Source organism: Herpailurus yagouaroundi, unplaced genomic scaffold (assembly GCF_014898765.1).
Source record: "Herpailurus yagouaroundi ecotype Mexico unplaced genomic scaffold, PumYag 159, whole genome shotgun sequence".
In the NCBI taxonomy this organism is placed as follows: Eukaryota; Metazoa; Chordata; class Mammalia; order Carnivora; family Felidae; genus Herpailurus; species Herpailurus yagouaroundi.
Window position 1 is genome coordinate 64295987 of NW_024412400.1, and position 14333 is coordinate 64310319.

General features: G+C 42.7%; 2 protein-coding genes across 11 annotated transcripts in view; both read right to left on the bottom strand.

Moving 5' to 3' along the window:
- Window positions 1-14333, bottom strand: part of TNIK (TRAF2 and NCK interacting kinase) — a 399001-nt gene that overhangs the window by 65354 nt on the left and 319314 nt on the right. For 7 of the 10 annotated variants that reach the window (XM_040480745.1, XM_040480737.1, XM_040480736.1 and 4 more), the window contains exons 13-15: window positions 10628-10738; window positions 9713-9799; window positions 8511-8699 (exon numbers count right to left, since the gene is read on the bottom strand). In XM_040480745.1, coding sequence (XP_040336679.1) covers window positions 8511-8699; window positions 9713-9799; window positions 10628-10738 — 387 coding nt within the window. The remainder of the gene's footprint in view (window positions 1-8510; window positions 8700-9712; window positions 9800-10627; window positions 10739-14333) is intronic. The other 3 variants (XM_040480740.1, XM_040480744.1, XM_040480743.1) reach the window with 1 other exon arrangement.
- On the bottom strand, window positions 4973-11839 carry LOC121033992 (uncharacterized). The gene is made up of 2 exons (XM_040480746.1): window positions 11829-11839; window positions 4973-7222 (listed from the first exon to the last, which is right to left on the bottom strand). Exon 2 carries the CDS (start codon window positions 6948-6950, stop codon window positions 5910-5912), a length of 1041 nt encoding a protein of 346 aa, XP_040336680.1. The 5' UTR covers window positions 6951-7222; window positions 11829-11839; the 3' UTR covers window positions 4973-5909.

Sequence of the window (14333 nt, forward strand, 5' to 3'; positions counted from 1 at the left end):
TTTAGATAAACAAGATGTCGAGGCAGCTGGTGGCTCAGTTGGTTAAGTGTCTGATTCTTGGTTTCAGCGCAGCTCACGATCTCACAGTTTCATGAGTTCGTGTGGGGCTCTGCGCTGACAGCACAGAGCCTGCTTGGGAGTCTCATTCTCTCCCTCTTTCTCTGTCCTTCCTCCGCTTGTTGCTGTCTCTGTCTCCCTCAAAATAAACAATCTTAAAAACAAAAAAGATAAACAAGATGTTAAGAACTTTGACGACTTTAAGAGGTTCAGGACTTTTCTTTCTGATCCATCCTATCCTGTCCTTTATTTCTTTAGGGTCAATTTGACAGCTGTATTTTCCAAACCTCCGGGGCAGTGCACCCACCCTGATGACTCTTCAGTGTGAGCATTAACTCTCTTCTGCTGACTCACTGATGAGTGTTCCAAGTGTCTGTCACAGAACCCACATGCAGGTCAAGATATATTTGCATGGAGCTCTTTATTCATTTCACTGCCTGATTTGAAATTAAAATTTTTTTCACAAGAGCTATTCTTCCCCTTCCTTCTTATTTCATTAGGAATCTTTCTAGAGGCAGACTCAGTCTCATATACTGAATAAGTCTTTTTTTTTTTTAAACTGTCATATAATTGCAAAGATTTTAACATAAGAAGATATGCTGCAGAACAGAAGACCATCCCCCACCTCTACTTAGGGATAACTTAACATGTCCTCTCCCACCATGGCTGTGCAGGGTACATACAACTGGCATCCAGCTGACTTTGCTTTTGCAATTCCATGTCCCAAGAGCTTTACCACATACCAAACAATGTTAGCTATAAAAAGCCAGACGTATAAACCAGAACATGTATACCTTGTGTATGCGTGCATACAAAGCATTGCACCAGCAATAATTATTTGGCTATTGCACTGAGCAAAAGAAAAGAATAAAGCCAGTTTTGAGCTGAGGTCATAAAGAAGACAAAGTCCCATGAAGACAGTGGTAGATAAACTAAGAGGAAAGCATTCAATGTATTGCTTTTACTAGACTCCTTGAAAAAGAAAGTGACTATTCCAGGCCACTGAAATTGGTCAAATATTAGCCATCTTCTTATTTCCACGGAAGATCATTAACAGATAAATCACGTGTACAAGCATCCCTCACCGTCCAAACTCCCCCAGTCTAAGCAGGTCATTGCAGTCTGAGCTCAGGAACCCAAGAGATACAGATGCATTTTCAGAGAAATACCTGGCTATCCAATCGATAGCCACCTGTTACCCAACAGTCAGGAACCAAATATATTCAGAGAGTGGGGAATACTTGCCATTATTTTTATTTTTTAACTGTAAAATACACTCCTTATTAAACACACACTTAGAGACAGCACATTAAAAACAGCAATTGAAAAAGTCTGCCTTGAGGGGATGGAGATGAAAAAGACTCCATCTTGAGCAAAGAAACCGTTTTTGAGATAAAGAATTTTTTTGGCCAACAGCCCGCAGCAAGCTTCCAGTAAAGGAGGTATTCTCACCACAGGCCATATGGGCCATAGAGCTGCCATGGGAAATGAACAGGGCAGAAAGTGAGGTGCTGATTTTCATAGGAAGTTAATGGGTTTGATTGGTCGTGTATAAATATTACTAATGTACTTCTAGCAAAATCTGGTTTACACACTAAATCCTACCATTTGTATGTGTCAGGTTGTACCATTCTAGAATATATGGCATAATTAATTTATGGTTATATTTTGCAAATTATTTCAGGATGATTCAAAATCTCGTGAAATTTCTTGGGTTGGAACTTGTCCAACGAAATCTGAAACTCTATGAGAAAGGTGCAACAATGAGCCATCTGGCTATATACTTTGTCTCAAGAGAACCTTGTCCCAAAGTTTTTAGGAAGATGATGTTGCCCACTGCTTTTGCACCAAAGGAACAACATGAATATTGGAGCAAAGACATCAAATCAAACATCCTAATATCAGACAAAGGAGAAGTTGGGTAGTGTACTTGGGTGCAGGCCCTTCCTGATCATTTTGATACTGGGCAAAGGGCTGTCTCCTGATTCACTACATCTTACTTTCACTAATCGAAAAGGAGATAGATATGTGAGGGAGACAAATAAAGCAGGTGTTTTTTTTCCACACAGAATAAGGATATTTGTGATTAAACAATGGGGTACAATGGAGATATATTTCGATCTGCCTTGCATGATATCAAAAGTCTATTACCTGAGCCTCTGCTCCAAGGAGATGTAAAATGTCAGAAGTGCCACCAAAAAAGAATGCTCTGGTAGCAACAGATATAGAAGGTCAAGGTGCCGGACCATGACAACAAAAGATATGTTACAAAGGATTTCATACTTGTAGGGATTATCAATGAATATAGAAAACAAGATTAGGAGAGGCTGATCAGTTTTAGGATAAACACGATTTGTTTCTTATTAAAAGGACTGTTTGAACATCAAAACGAAATTTGGGGAGGTTCAGATCGTCTCTGCAGAGATGCTGTACTATACTGGATTAAGCGCCCAGCTCAGGTCAGGATCTCACAGTTCATGAGTTTGAGCCCCGAGTCGAGCTCCACGGTGACAGTGTGGAGCCTGCTTGAGATCCTCTCCCTCCCTCACTCCCTCTCTCTCTGCTGCTCCCCTGCTTGTGCTCTCTCTCTCTCTGAAAATAAATAAACTTAAATAAAAGAGAAATGCTATGCTATGTTTTATAGCATTATAGGGAGAAATAAAACCATAATTATAGTCTCAGAAATAAAACTCTGCTCGAGGCAGCACTGTGTTGTCCACTGGGTTCAACGGGAGTGATGTCTAAGGCCTCTGGGATGCATGAAAGCTATATGAACACAGAAGACCTGAAAATAAATTTGTTGATTGTAGGATTTCAAAAAATTTCTCAAAATAAATAAAAATATGTTTAAGCACGCATAAAAGGAAATATATCGATGTCAATTGTTGAAGCGTTTTGTACGTTGACAACAATTCATAGCTTACAGCGTCTCACTTAGCAAAAATGAATGATACCTGCCGAGAGAAAAATTTCAAAACAAAATTGTAGAAGTAATCTTTTAGATGTTGACAGCAAAAATATATTTACTATGTCACATGGGTGCATTTTTATAATATTTTATACGATGCAGCTTCTGTGGGGTCTACGGAGGCCTGGAAGGCCTTACTTAGAAGCTTATACATGGTGAATTGAATATAATCATACAGGAATTCCTTTTTTTCAAACTGAACAAAACAGTTTGCTGTTTTTGTCTTCACTGGAAATGTTGGAGAAAGAGAAAGAAGTCAACAAATAACTTTTAAGTTTAGATACCCCGGCCCTGCATTCACTGGTCCCATAAAGAGTTGAGTCACATTGTCCTTTGGCAAAAACCACAGGAGCAAGATGGTTACTGAGCGAGACTGGGGATAGCCCTTCTCTGAGGCCCCTCTGAGGATAGGGGAGACTCTCATTCATATGAAATGTTTAAAATGCGGTCTCATCTGAAGACAAGAGCCGGGACTACTCTTCCACTATCTACTCTTAACCAGTGACTCCAAAGAAAAGTATAGGTCTTCATGGGGATGGGGATGGAGCGTTTAACTTAAAAATAACAAGGCAAATATTATAAGCTGAGACGGAATGAAGAAGTGTGCATGTATCACTGGGGAGAGGGAGGGTGGAGGAGATGGGGACGCATGTGGGCTGCCCGTGTGAAGTACACACCGGAAACAAGAGGCAAACACTTACTCCTTGTGGGTGACAGTGACCTTGGAAACAAAGTATGACTGTGTTGAATGCTATCTTTCATTTGCATCTGCATAGTGCTTATGGTTTCAATGGCACATTCATACACACAATGGCCCAGGGGCCTTCCCGAAGGCAGGAAGTGCAGATGGGGAAATTGCACCCCAGGAAAGCTCCAAGGCTTGTTCCATGTCACCCAGCCAGGAGGTGGAAGAACTTGAACTTGACCTCCTTATGCCAAATCTTAAGAGAGAGAAGCAGAAACTGAGGCAAGAAGGGAGCAGAGCTATAAACTCTCTAAATGGTCATTTGAAACCTCATATATAAAATAACATACAAAAAGGAAAAAAAGAAAACCCACATCACTATTGAGTAGGGAAAACCAAGTAGAGGAGTTCTCATATAGAGGATTTCAGAGTCCAATGGGCCGATGAAATATAAAGGCATATCTTGGTCCATTGTTTGCCAAATAAAACCATGGCCAGATGACTGGAATGCATCAGAGTAAGAACATGATGGAGTATTGAAAAAAATTAAATACAATTTCATACAGCATTCATGTAGAGACAGCATTCTGTCACTTTTGTGTGTTGATGAAAATTTGAAGAAAAAGTTGGGGAGGGGCACACACAGTTACTGCCAGGCCCAATCACATGCCAGTTTAAGGAAAGGAATCTGCTCCATTGTTTAAAAAAAAAAAAGGTATTATAAGAAAATAAATCCTATCTTTCAAAAAGTGGAAATGAGAAAGAAAAAGACCTTCAAATTTTGCTGACATTTAACAGAATATCATACTGATGTTTTTACAGAACAAATCTGATTTCCATCCCAATCCAGAAATGGCAGAGAATTTGAAAGGAGTAAAAATGTCCTCACCCTTCCTTTCAGTAGAGACATAAGTGTTCCTCCCTGGCTGAAATCTGAAAATCACAGTCAATGTAACAATCAGAACAATGTAACAATCAGGAGAGAGGGAAGGGGCATCTGGGTGGTTCAGTCGGTTAAATGTCCGACTTTGGCTCAGGTCATAATCTCACGGTCTGTGAGTTCGAGCCCCGCATCAGGTTCTGTGCTGACAGCTCAGAGCCTGGAGCCTGCTTCGAATTTTTTGTCTCCCTCTCTCTCTCTCTCTCTCTCTCTCTCTGCCCTTCCCCTGCTCACACTCTATCTCTCTCTCTCAAAAATAAGTAAACATTAAAAAAAATTTAAGGAGAGAGGGAAGAGCTCAACAAGATTTGCAAATGATCGGGTATTTTTATTTTTCTTATTACACCCAACAGATTAATGAGAAGGCTAATGAGAAATGCAATGATGACTTACGTTTTACAAAATGAAACAAAAAAATCACAGAGGGTGAGGCATTATAACATTACACTAGCTAATGAAAAACTGTTGATTTGAAAAAAGGAAGAGAAAGAAGGGATGAAAAAGTACCCAAAGAAGGAAAAACCATTCTGGTGAGGAGGTATAGACATGGGTTAGAAAAAAAGCACTGGCATAAGTTACAGAGGCTGCCAGGGGAGAAGACAGCTGGGGGTGTCTTCAAGGGCACAGGGGCAAAAAAGGCCTAGACCCTGCATCACAGGGGACCGTGGCAAGGATAATTCCAATTTTATACCCTGGTAGAGGATGCATTAGAAAAAGAAAGGGTGCCTTTTATTCTAACTGCAAAGGAGAGTTTAACCTAGGTTATTTTTCTTGGTTGATAATTAAGATACTGCTAGGCTAGAAATTCCATCCATATCCAAAATTTTGAAAATATTTTACTGTTCAGCTCCTTTCAGCCCCATCTACATCACTACTATAAGGACAAAAGTCTTTAAATAATGCTCTAGAAGAGAAGTTCATGCATTGCTACGAGAAGCATTAAAAGGTCAGGAAGATAAGGATCCTCATACCCGTTTTTATTCCCATTTTAAGAAGTGGGTGTTAAGAAAATGATGAAACAAACCAAAGCACACAATTATTTGTTCTTATTTGTATACTAGTTGCTCCAATCCCAAATTTAGCACTGTCATTTATTCAGTGATCTAAATGTTTCATCTTCTTCTAAAATGTGAACACCCACTCTAAGACTTGGGAATTGTTTCATGGAATAGATTGGTTAGTTGGAAGCTGGATTATGTTAACCACACCCAGAAGTACTGGACTAAATATGAGCCCCAGAAGCATGTTCCCACATATGTCTAGAACTGCATGAAGCCCAAAGAAGAGCGCCAGCTGCCTGGAAACCAGGGACCTTGGAAGATGTCACCCACCAGAAGTGGCTCAGATTTATGACGGCCAGGGAACCTCACGTCGGGAGTGCTTGCCGACATAGCCGGGTTGTTTGCATGCCCAACTACTGTGTTTCTTTCACTGCTAGAAGCCTGGCTAGGAAGCACAAGGGAATTAGGAGGTCTAGAAAACCACCTTGATGACATCTGCAAAGATTGGCGCCCAGGAGTGTCATGGCTTCTGAAAGCTCGGGAGCTGTGAACTAGTTCTGAACAGAGAGGATAGGCCAGGAAACTCAGTGAGGAAGACAAAGAATAACTAGATAACAATGAGGTCAAAGCAGTTAAGTTCACATCGGAACGTGCTGGGCAGAGGCGGAAGGTAGGACGTGGGAACTGCTCCAAGCTTTTCCCCCTTCTCTGGTACATTTGTGCATGAGGGAGCTGCATGGGGGAAAGAAGGAATTCTGGGATGCTTCGCAAACAATCACGGTCTTCTCCAACGGGATCTGTAGGTGTCCCTCTCCTAAACTCATGCTGGGGGCTGGGAACACTGAGGACCACGTAGTCACACATCAAGGAAACATCATTTAGCGATGCAGCACTTCTTAGAGGCATCGAGGTACTTGGAAGGATGCGTGAATTCATGCCCCTCCTGCCCCAAGGTCCACAGGAGTCTCCAAGGCCCTCCTTACTTGCAGTGATGGACAACCTAGGGTTTGTCACTTTGAAGATGTTGGGAGAGGACACACAAATGACCTTAGATCCTAACTCTTGAGTCGGACTACATCCTTGGGAGCAAGATCGCCTGGGGGATCTCACTGTGATCTTTGAGGCTTCCTGAGCCTTCAGTTGTTCTTCAAAACCAACTCTGTTAGGACAAGCTGGTCCATCTTTCTTCTGCGAGTGATGCTCCAATAGGAGTCTTGCTCTGGAATCATTAATTTCGGCAGGTGATACTGGCATTAGCTTAGTGAAGCCTAGTTTTTCAGCCTTCTGAACACCTGCCATGATCAGGAGCTGTGAGTCTGGCTTAGCTGAGGGTTTCAACTTGGCAGGACTAGAAAATGGGTTAGCAGTGGAGGAAGGTGGCACATCTCTACCAGCCGGGATGCATGTCAGCTGCTGTTGAACAGCATGGTGATTCTGCTTAGCTGGAAGGATAGGTGGGTTATTAAAGAGTCGGTGCTGGACCTGGGAGTTGGATCACAAAATTGAGTTATTGATCTAAGAGAAAGAGGCAGCTGTTACAGACATAGATAAATACAGATCGTATTAACAGACTCTAAAAGAAAGTGATCCAAAACATTCTCTATGTGAGATCAAACGATTTTCTCTACAGGTTCAGATTTCTTAAATTTTAAAAGAAAAAAAATTGTAATTTCTGTAAGAGTAGCACATGGTCATTATAAAAGACTTACACAATATATAAGAATACAAAAAAGTTGGAAGAAAAATCCCCGCAGCGTCTACTTCCCTTAAACAATCATCATTAACATTAGGGCAATGTCATTTCAAGCATTTTCTTTACATATATGAAAGAGAATAAGAAAACGAAAAGACAGAAATATTTTTAGAAAAGGAGGATCTTATGTAAGAAATCCAGTTCTGGTGAGACTGTGGTCTAGATAACTTGAAAAAGCTCTGGCTATAAATACCTGAAGATACTAGAACGAAATATGAAGTGACATAAACACCATGCTCATAAGAAACTACAGGAAATCACTGGGAGCCACAAGCAATGACAGAACCGAAAGCCAGAGTGTTATGTGTGTGAGATGACACAGTGACTCCTGGGTGGGATGTTGATCCTGGCTGGAGTTATTATTTTGTTTCTTTGCTTTACCCATTTAGTTATCACCTCCCCCCCACCCCCCACTCCCACCACGCAAATAGTTTTTAATTAGATTTTTAAAATAGCTCATCACAGAGCCAAGTTCCTGAAAATCCATCCTTAGTCGGGTAGTTGAGCAAATGAAGAACCATTGCCCTGGAAGTATTTGCAAAAGCAATACAAATGACCTCTGATCCTAGAAGAGACAACCACAACCACAGGTCTGAGACCAACGGTGTGTCCATTTGTACCATAACAGAGCAAAGGAAGGTTAGCAACGATGCTGATGATAACTTTGAGGGTCTAGGTATGGACAAGAAATGATTCTACCTAAAATTCCTTAAATCTTTATTAAATCATATTCTTTCATGGGAAAGTCACTTAATTCCTCATGCCACAAACTCATTTGGACTTCTGTGAGAAATATGGTTTTTCTACTTCCTGTTGTTGATCACAAAAATCCCCTGTATCTGAGAAGATTAAAAAACAAATACAAAACACGCCAAAAACCCCCAAAAACGGCCTGGAAAACAAAAAACCACTAATGGATTAAGGTGTCTTGCCAATTCTCTACAGAAATAATATTATGGCCCTTTCAGAAGCAAAGCATGCATTTCTCGTGATGAATTGTTTTCCAACTGTATACAGCTAGTTCAATTCTCTACTTCTACTGGATGAACTCACTGTAGCCAATAGCCTGGTCAATAGGACATGGTGACACTTGCTAACGTACTTACCTCCTTGGCCCAGGCTGGTTTCTCACTAGGACTCATCCCTTCTTTGTAATGGTACAGTGGCTTCTTCTCCACAGGCCTCTGCTCCTGCCGCTGGTGCTGAAGAGACACCAAATAGTCTCTCTCTTGCTTCAGCTGTCTCTGTAGTCTTTCTGCTTGTCTCTGTTCTTCCAACTGTTTGCGCTTATATTCCTATCCAGATCAGAAAAGAGGAGCGAAGAAAAGGCCAAATCACCATATGGAAACCATCGGCCAGCACTGGAAAAGCATGCAACGGAGCCGGAAGAGATGGTAACAAGGGGCCTTAATGCTAACAGGGAGGCGCCACAGAGGTAGGCCACAGCCAGGGGTTACCACTTAGTGAAAACACTGTTGCTTTCATGGAAATCCCTTCAGAACACCACCCATTGCAAAGTGACTTGCCCCTGAAACGTGACCAAGAAAGTGGCAATAATGAGGACATTTGGATGGTCAGCACACGACCCCTAGAAGGAGTCATCCACTTCCTGATTTAGTAATTAAACCATTCAAACATGTCCAATTAAGTACAAAACTAAGTAAGCAGTTACAGATAATTGCTTAAATCATCTTCTGTTTAACAAAAACTTGGACCAACAAAGGCCATTAGCAAGCGTATGCACAGGCTAAAAAATATCACCGTGCCGCTGAATAAGAAGTTCAGTTAAAAAATATATATCAAGAAACTCATTTGGAGAGCAGTGCAATAATAATAAAAAAGTACTTCAAGTGGAAGCCGTGTGAGCAGGGAACACAAAATGTTCCCATCATAAGGGTAAAACTAATAGTCTGCAAATGAAATATGACTGCAGAGCTGAGTGGGCTCTTACAGAAGAGGTGCATTTTGCTGTGATTGTATTCCAGCATGTTGCAAATGACCTTAAAAATTACTCCACAATAAACACAGTGGCTCTCAAAAAACAGTCTGAACTTGTAATAAGACAGGATTCATGCTAAAGTTTCACAAAGAGGCGGAGTTAATAAGGAACACATAACATGTGTCTCAAATGTATGAAGATGGCAAACTAGGTCAGGAGATGTATTAAGTTTCCATGAGACTTTCTGAGGTCCATGAGGCTTGGAGGATCCCCTCTTGTGGACTGGCATGTTAGGGGGACACACACAGGGACACACGCACACACACGGTGAACACAGAGCGGGTTGCTGGCCCTTGGCTTCCCCATTACCAGAAGTAGAGCTTGTTCATGCAGTAGCTGCTGTTGCAAGATCTCTAACTGTCTCTGCTCCTCCTCTAACTGTCGCCTGATGTACTCCTGGAGAGGTAGGCAGCAGAGAATTCAGAGGAACACAAAGAGAGAAAGAGAGAGAAAGAACCGGTAATTTCAAAGGTGACAAGAGCTGCCGAGTAAAGTGTGGAAGGAAGGAGTGAAAAAAATACCCAGACGCCTCCTCACCAAACAGGAAAAGTACCAAAGCCAAAGCATTTCAATGCAGTCAAAAGCACAAGCTCGCTACCTACAGCAGCCGACAGAGATGGCTCAGTGCTTTGTCCTTACGATTTGGTTTTAATCGGCTACATCTTAAAGCTTTTCATTACAGGTTCCCTCTTTATGGGCTACCCGGAATTAACAACGCTATAAAGTTCAAAGGCAACTGTGCAAGCAGCAGGAATAAAATAATTGTTGAATGCCATCGTGCACAGTCTTTGTAATGGAACCATCCCGCAGAGCGCCACCGTGCTGCTGTCAGAATGCGATTGTAACAAAGAGACAGGGTCCTGCATCCATGGCTCCGTCATGGAGATGGGAGATTGCAGGAGTGGAAAAGCCCTTCTAAAGCAATGAAAGATGTGGCTCGTTCATTACGCCGTGGCGCTACCTTCAAAGTACATACCCAGGGCTGGGAGAACCCTAAGATCAAGGTATGTCAGGGGACTCTGGCCTGGGTAGGAAGCGAGGCTCAATGAGTGGGCATTGCCAAGGCTGTGCATTTGACTTCTTGAATAGGTGAGAAGAGCAGCTCGAGAAAGAGTAAAAACCTGCTTAAACTGAGCAGTCCTAAGAGAAGGTGACCCACACCCCAGGGACGGCGGGCGCCGGAGCTCACACAGGGGCCGTCTGCGGGCTCCGTCCCCGCTGTACCTGCTCGTGCTCCGCGCGCCGCCTCTCCTCCTCCCGGCGCATCTGCTCCTCGTAGTGCCGGCGCTGCTCTCTCTCCTGCTGCTTCCGCAGCTCCTTCTCTCGCCGTTGTTGCTGTGGGGCCACAAGCGGACAACCATGAAGGAAAGGGGCCTGGTGCTGAGCCGTCGGGACAGCAGCAGCAAGGGCTGCAGAGCCGCAGACGTGCCCTCTTCTCCAGAGATGCCTACGTGCCCAAAGGCTCTTTCTGTCCCGTGCTATTGGGGGAATCGCTGGCAAGGATGGGCTGATAGCAATTCAGTGTCACCCCCAACACCCTGTCATTTCCGATGCAAGTACTCTCCAGATTTTAGTCCTCCCAAGAAGTTCCTGTTAAGTGCATTCTCCCTATTGGCTAATGATGGTTTTCAAACCAGGGGTAGGAAACATCAATGCAAAGTAAGTTACTCATTACATATCATCAAACTGTTTAGGAGATTCTGTAGGTTTTAAGGGGCACCTGCGTGGCTCAGTTGGTTGAGCTTCCCACTCTTGATTTCGGCGGAGGTCATGATCTCACAGTTTGTGAGATTGAGCCCCACATTGGAACCTGTGCTGACAGTGTGGAGGATGTTTGGGATTCTCTCTCTCTCTCTCTCTCTCTCTCTCTCTCTGCCTCTCCCCAGCTCCCTCTCTCTAAATAAATAAACTTAAAAAAAACACATTTGCAACACTCATGTCATTCAATTCTTTTGACACCACGTAGAGCAATTATTTCGTAGATAAAAGAAAGCAAAATCCAAAGAAATAAAGTGTCATATTCAAGGCCATACAGTAATTAATGGCTGAGAGTACAACAAAATTCATTGATTCTGACCCTGTCCATTACCCTCTCCGATACATCATGCTGCCTTTACTTATTTTCTGAAGAATTCACTTGTAAGTGTCAATTTCAATGTCTCACTCAATAAGACCTTTAAATTCATCATCATCTCATACAATCACCATGCCTCTGAATATGGACAGTGTGGTAAGCATCTTTCATGCTTTATCATATCTAATCTTCACAAAAATCTGCTGAGGTAGGTATTATTATCATCCCCATTTTATATGAGAAAACCGAAGCTCAGAGACATTAAGCGATTGTTGAAGGTCATCCTCACGTTCAAGGTCATGCCCAGTAAGTGGTGGAGTTTGATTTCAAAGCCAGGCAATATGACTCCACAGTCTGAACTCAATCACTGCAGAAGATGAGGAGGCAACAGGGGGTGACAGAAAGATGACAGACGAATCCAGCTCTTCATTACATTCTCAGAAAAGGAGAACATCTTAGGAACAGTTACAGGAACCAGCGTTTGCCAATGGGACAGTATCGTTCCCTAATCCCTGGAGCATCTGGAATGTGTAGGGGCATGTGGGAGTTTTTCTGGTTGTCTCTATGACCGGAGGACATGACTGGCGCTTAGCATGAAGTGTCAGGGATGCTAAAACTCCTGCAATGTACAGGACAGTCACACATTACAAAGTATTTTCCTATACCACATGCCATCCGTGCTCCTTTTGAGATATGCTGTAGCCCTTGGTATTGGATCTCTGTACTGGCATTGGGAGTTCTTCTTCCTCAAATATGAGGTTTGAGGGAACCGATTGGAGGGGGGCGTCCGATTCTCTTTTAACGTTTTTTTCCCTCTTGTAACATTCTTAACAACACGTCACTGCCTGGCTGAGAAAATATGAGGTATCGAAAACAGAATGGATTGTGACTATATCACACTGACAAGCTAGCTTTATACAACCAGGGAAAGAGCCTTCTAATACAAAGGCTCTCTGTCACAGCCACAGCTCACCCAAGCAGACATTCAGACCTCCAAAGAAGCCCACAAATGAGGAGGCCTTCCTAATGTGGCCTCCTCCTGCAATCCGTTGAAACTGCTGTCTTCCAATGATCTCTGAGGTTTGGAGATAAGCTACATTTTTTGAGACTCAACATCTGTCACTTCCAGATCAACAATTATCTGTCCTCCTCAGATTGTAGGTGATAGGGAGCCATTGGAGGACTTCCTGCAGTCAAATGCCATAACCAAACTTGCATTTTCAAGGGGCTTCCTAACAGTCATGGGAGGAAGCATAACTAGAAGCTGGAATACAGTGCTAGGCCATTCTGTGGGTACAGACAGAAAATAACAGGGCACCAATGAATTAAGCAAAGGCAATTGGAGAGTCCATGTTCATAATCGCTGCTGAGAATGGAGACACAGCCAAAAGGAAGACAGACTAAAAGCTATCCAGGTTTCCAACTCTTCTAACAGGACTGGAGTGGATGCCAAGTTAGAAGTAGAAATTAGAATTAGGCCAAAACAGAATAGGCAGGATTTGGGGACTATGGGGCTTGTGAGGGTGAGTGGAGTTCCTGGCCAAGGAGCAGAGCAGATGGTTTGAAACAGAGAGGAAAGGTAGGTTTAGGGAAAGGAATGAGGGGTGTGTTGGGGGATAGGGATGAATCAAGCTCCAGACATGTAATTATTTGTTTTACAGAAAAATAATACAGGAAGATGCGAGTAGAAAACATCATCATAGGAACTGACTGAATAATTTGGATTACAGACCCAAAACAGAGATCTTTCCAACACTCAACCCAAGTGAACCAATGCCAACACAGAGGATAAAATAATTATGTGTACAGATCTGGCTCCTGGCAGGAACTAGCCCTAATTTAGCTAACATTTCAAGATTTTTACTCCCACCATCGGTCTCTTTCTTGACAAAAAAAAATAATCAAGGCTTTTGAAGATTTAGCTGATTTTTATGTGAAGGATTTGTACATTTTCAACCCCTTCGCCAGGAAATCAATACTGTTTTATAATTACATGCCACTCAGGTCCTTGTGTGAGGTGTACAAAGTATTGATTGCCACTCAAGAGGGTCTGGGCTTCCCAAGTACTCTGTAGTTTCTGAGAAAGACACTCAGAAGTGACTAATAATTAATAATGATCTCATTCAGATCAGCTGCCGCTAACGCATGGAGGCATCTGCCAGGGCTTTGGTTCCCGTGGCGAGGTTGGAAAAATAAATCATTCCCCAACCTTCTGAGGGCACCTTGCCAATTTCCAGCTGCTGTGTTCCAATGTCAATGCCTTTCCCGGAAAAATCTTTGCTTTCTTTCCTCCTGGGCATGGAGCTGTTTTTGGGTACATACCAAAACATGTCACAGAAAGACCAAGTCCCCAACCTCAAGCAGATACCTCTACAAAGACCTGAAGACTCTTATTAGAAGCAGCTCCTTGAGGGAAGGCTTATGCTTGATTCCCTCTGGACCCACAGCCTCTTATGTGGGGCTAGGCAAGTGGAAGGTACACAGAAGATTCTTTGAACGGAACCAAGTAAGAAAGATGGGACAAAGAAGACAACACAATATCTTAAATTCCTTGGGGGCATCGTCTGTCTCATTAATCCTTAGAGTTTGTATCACATTGTGTGTTAAATTATGTTTATCTGAGTATGTCTTACTTACTCTACAATCTAAGATGAAAGCTATTTGTGGGCAGGATCTCTGTTCCACTCCACTTTTTATCTCCTACTTAATCCCATATTGGGCCCGATACCATTGATATCTGTTGCAATGAATACTGTAAACTGAGTACCAAGAGAAGAGGAGAAAGCCTGGTGGGGCCTCAAACCACTCCTCCACCCTTCTATGCCATTCTCAGACCAGAATGTTCTTTTATGCTGA

Bases quoted from the DNA above. Each gene is read 5' to 3' on its own strand.
- LOC121033992 (XM_040480746.1), bottom strand. From the start codon at position 6,950: ATGGCAGGTGTTCAGAAGGCTGAAAAACTAGGCTTCACTAAGCTAATG.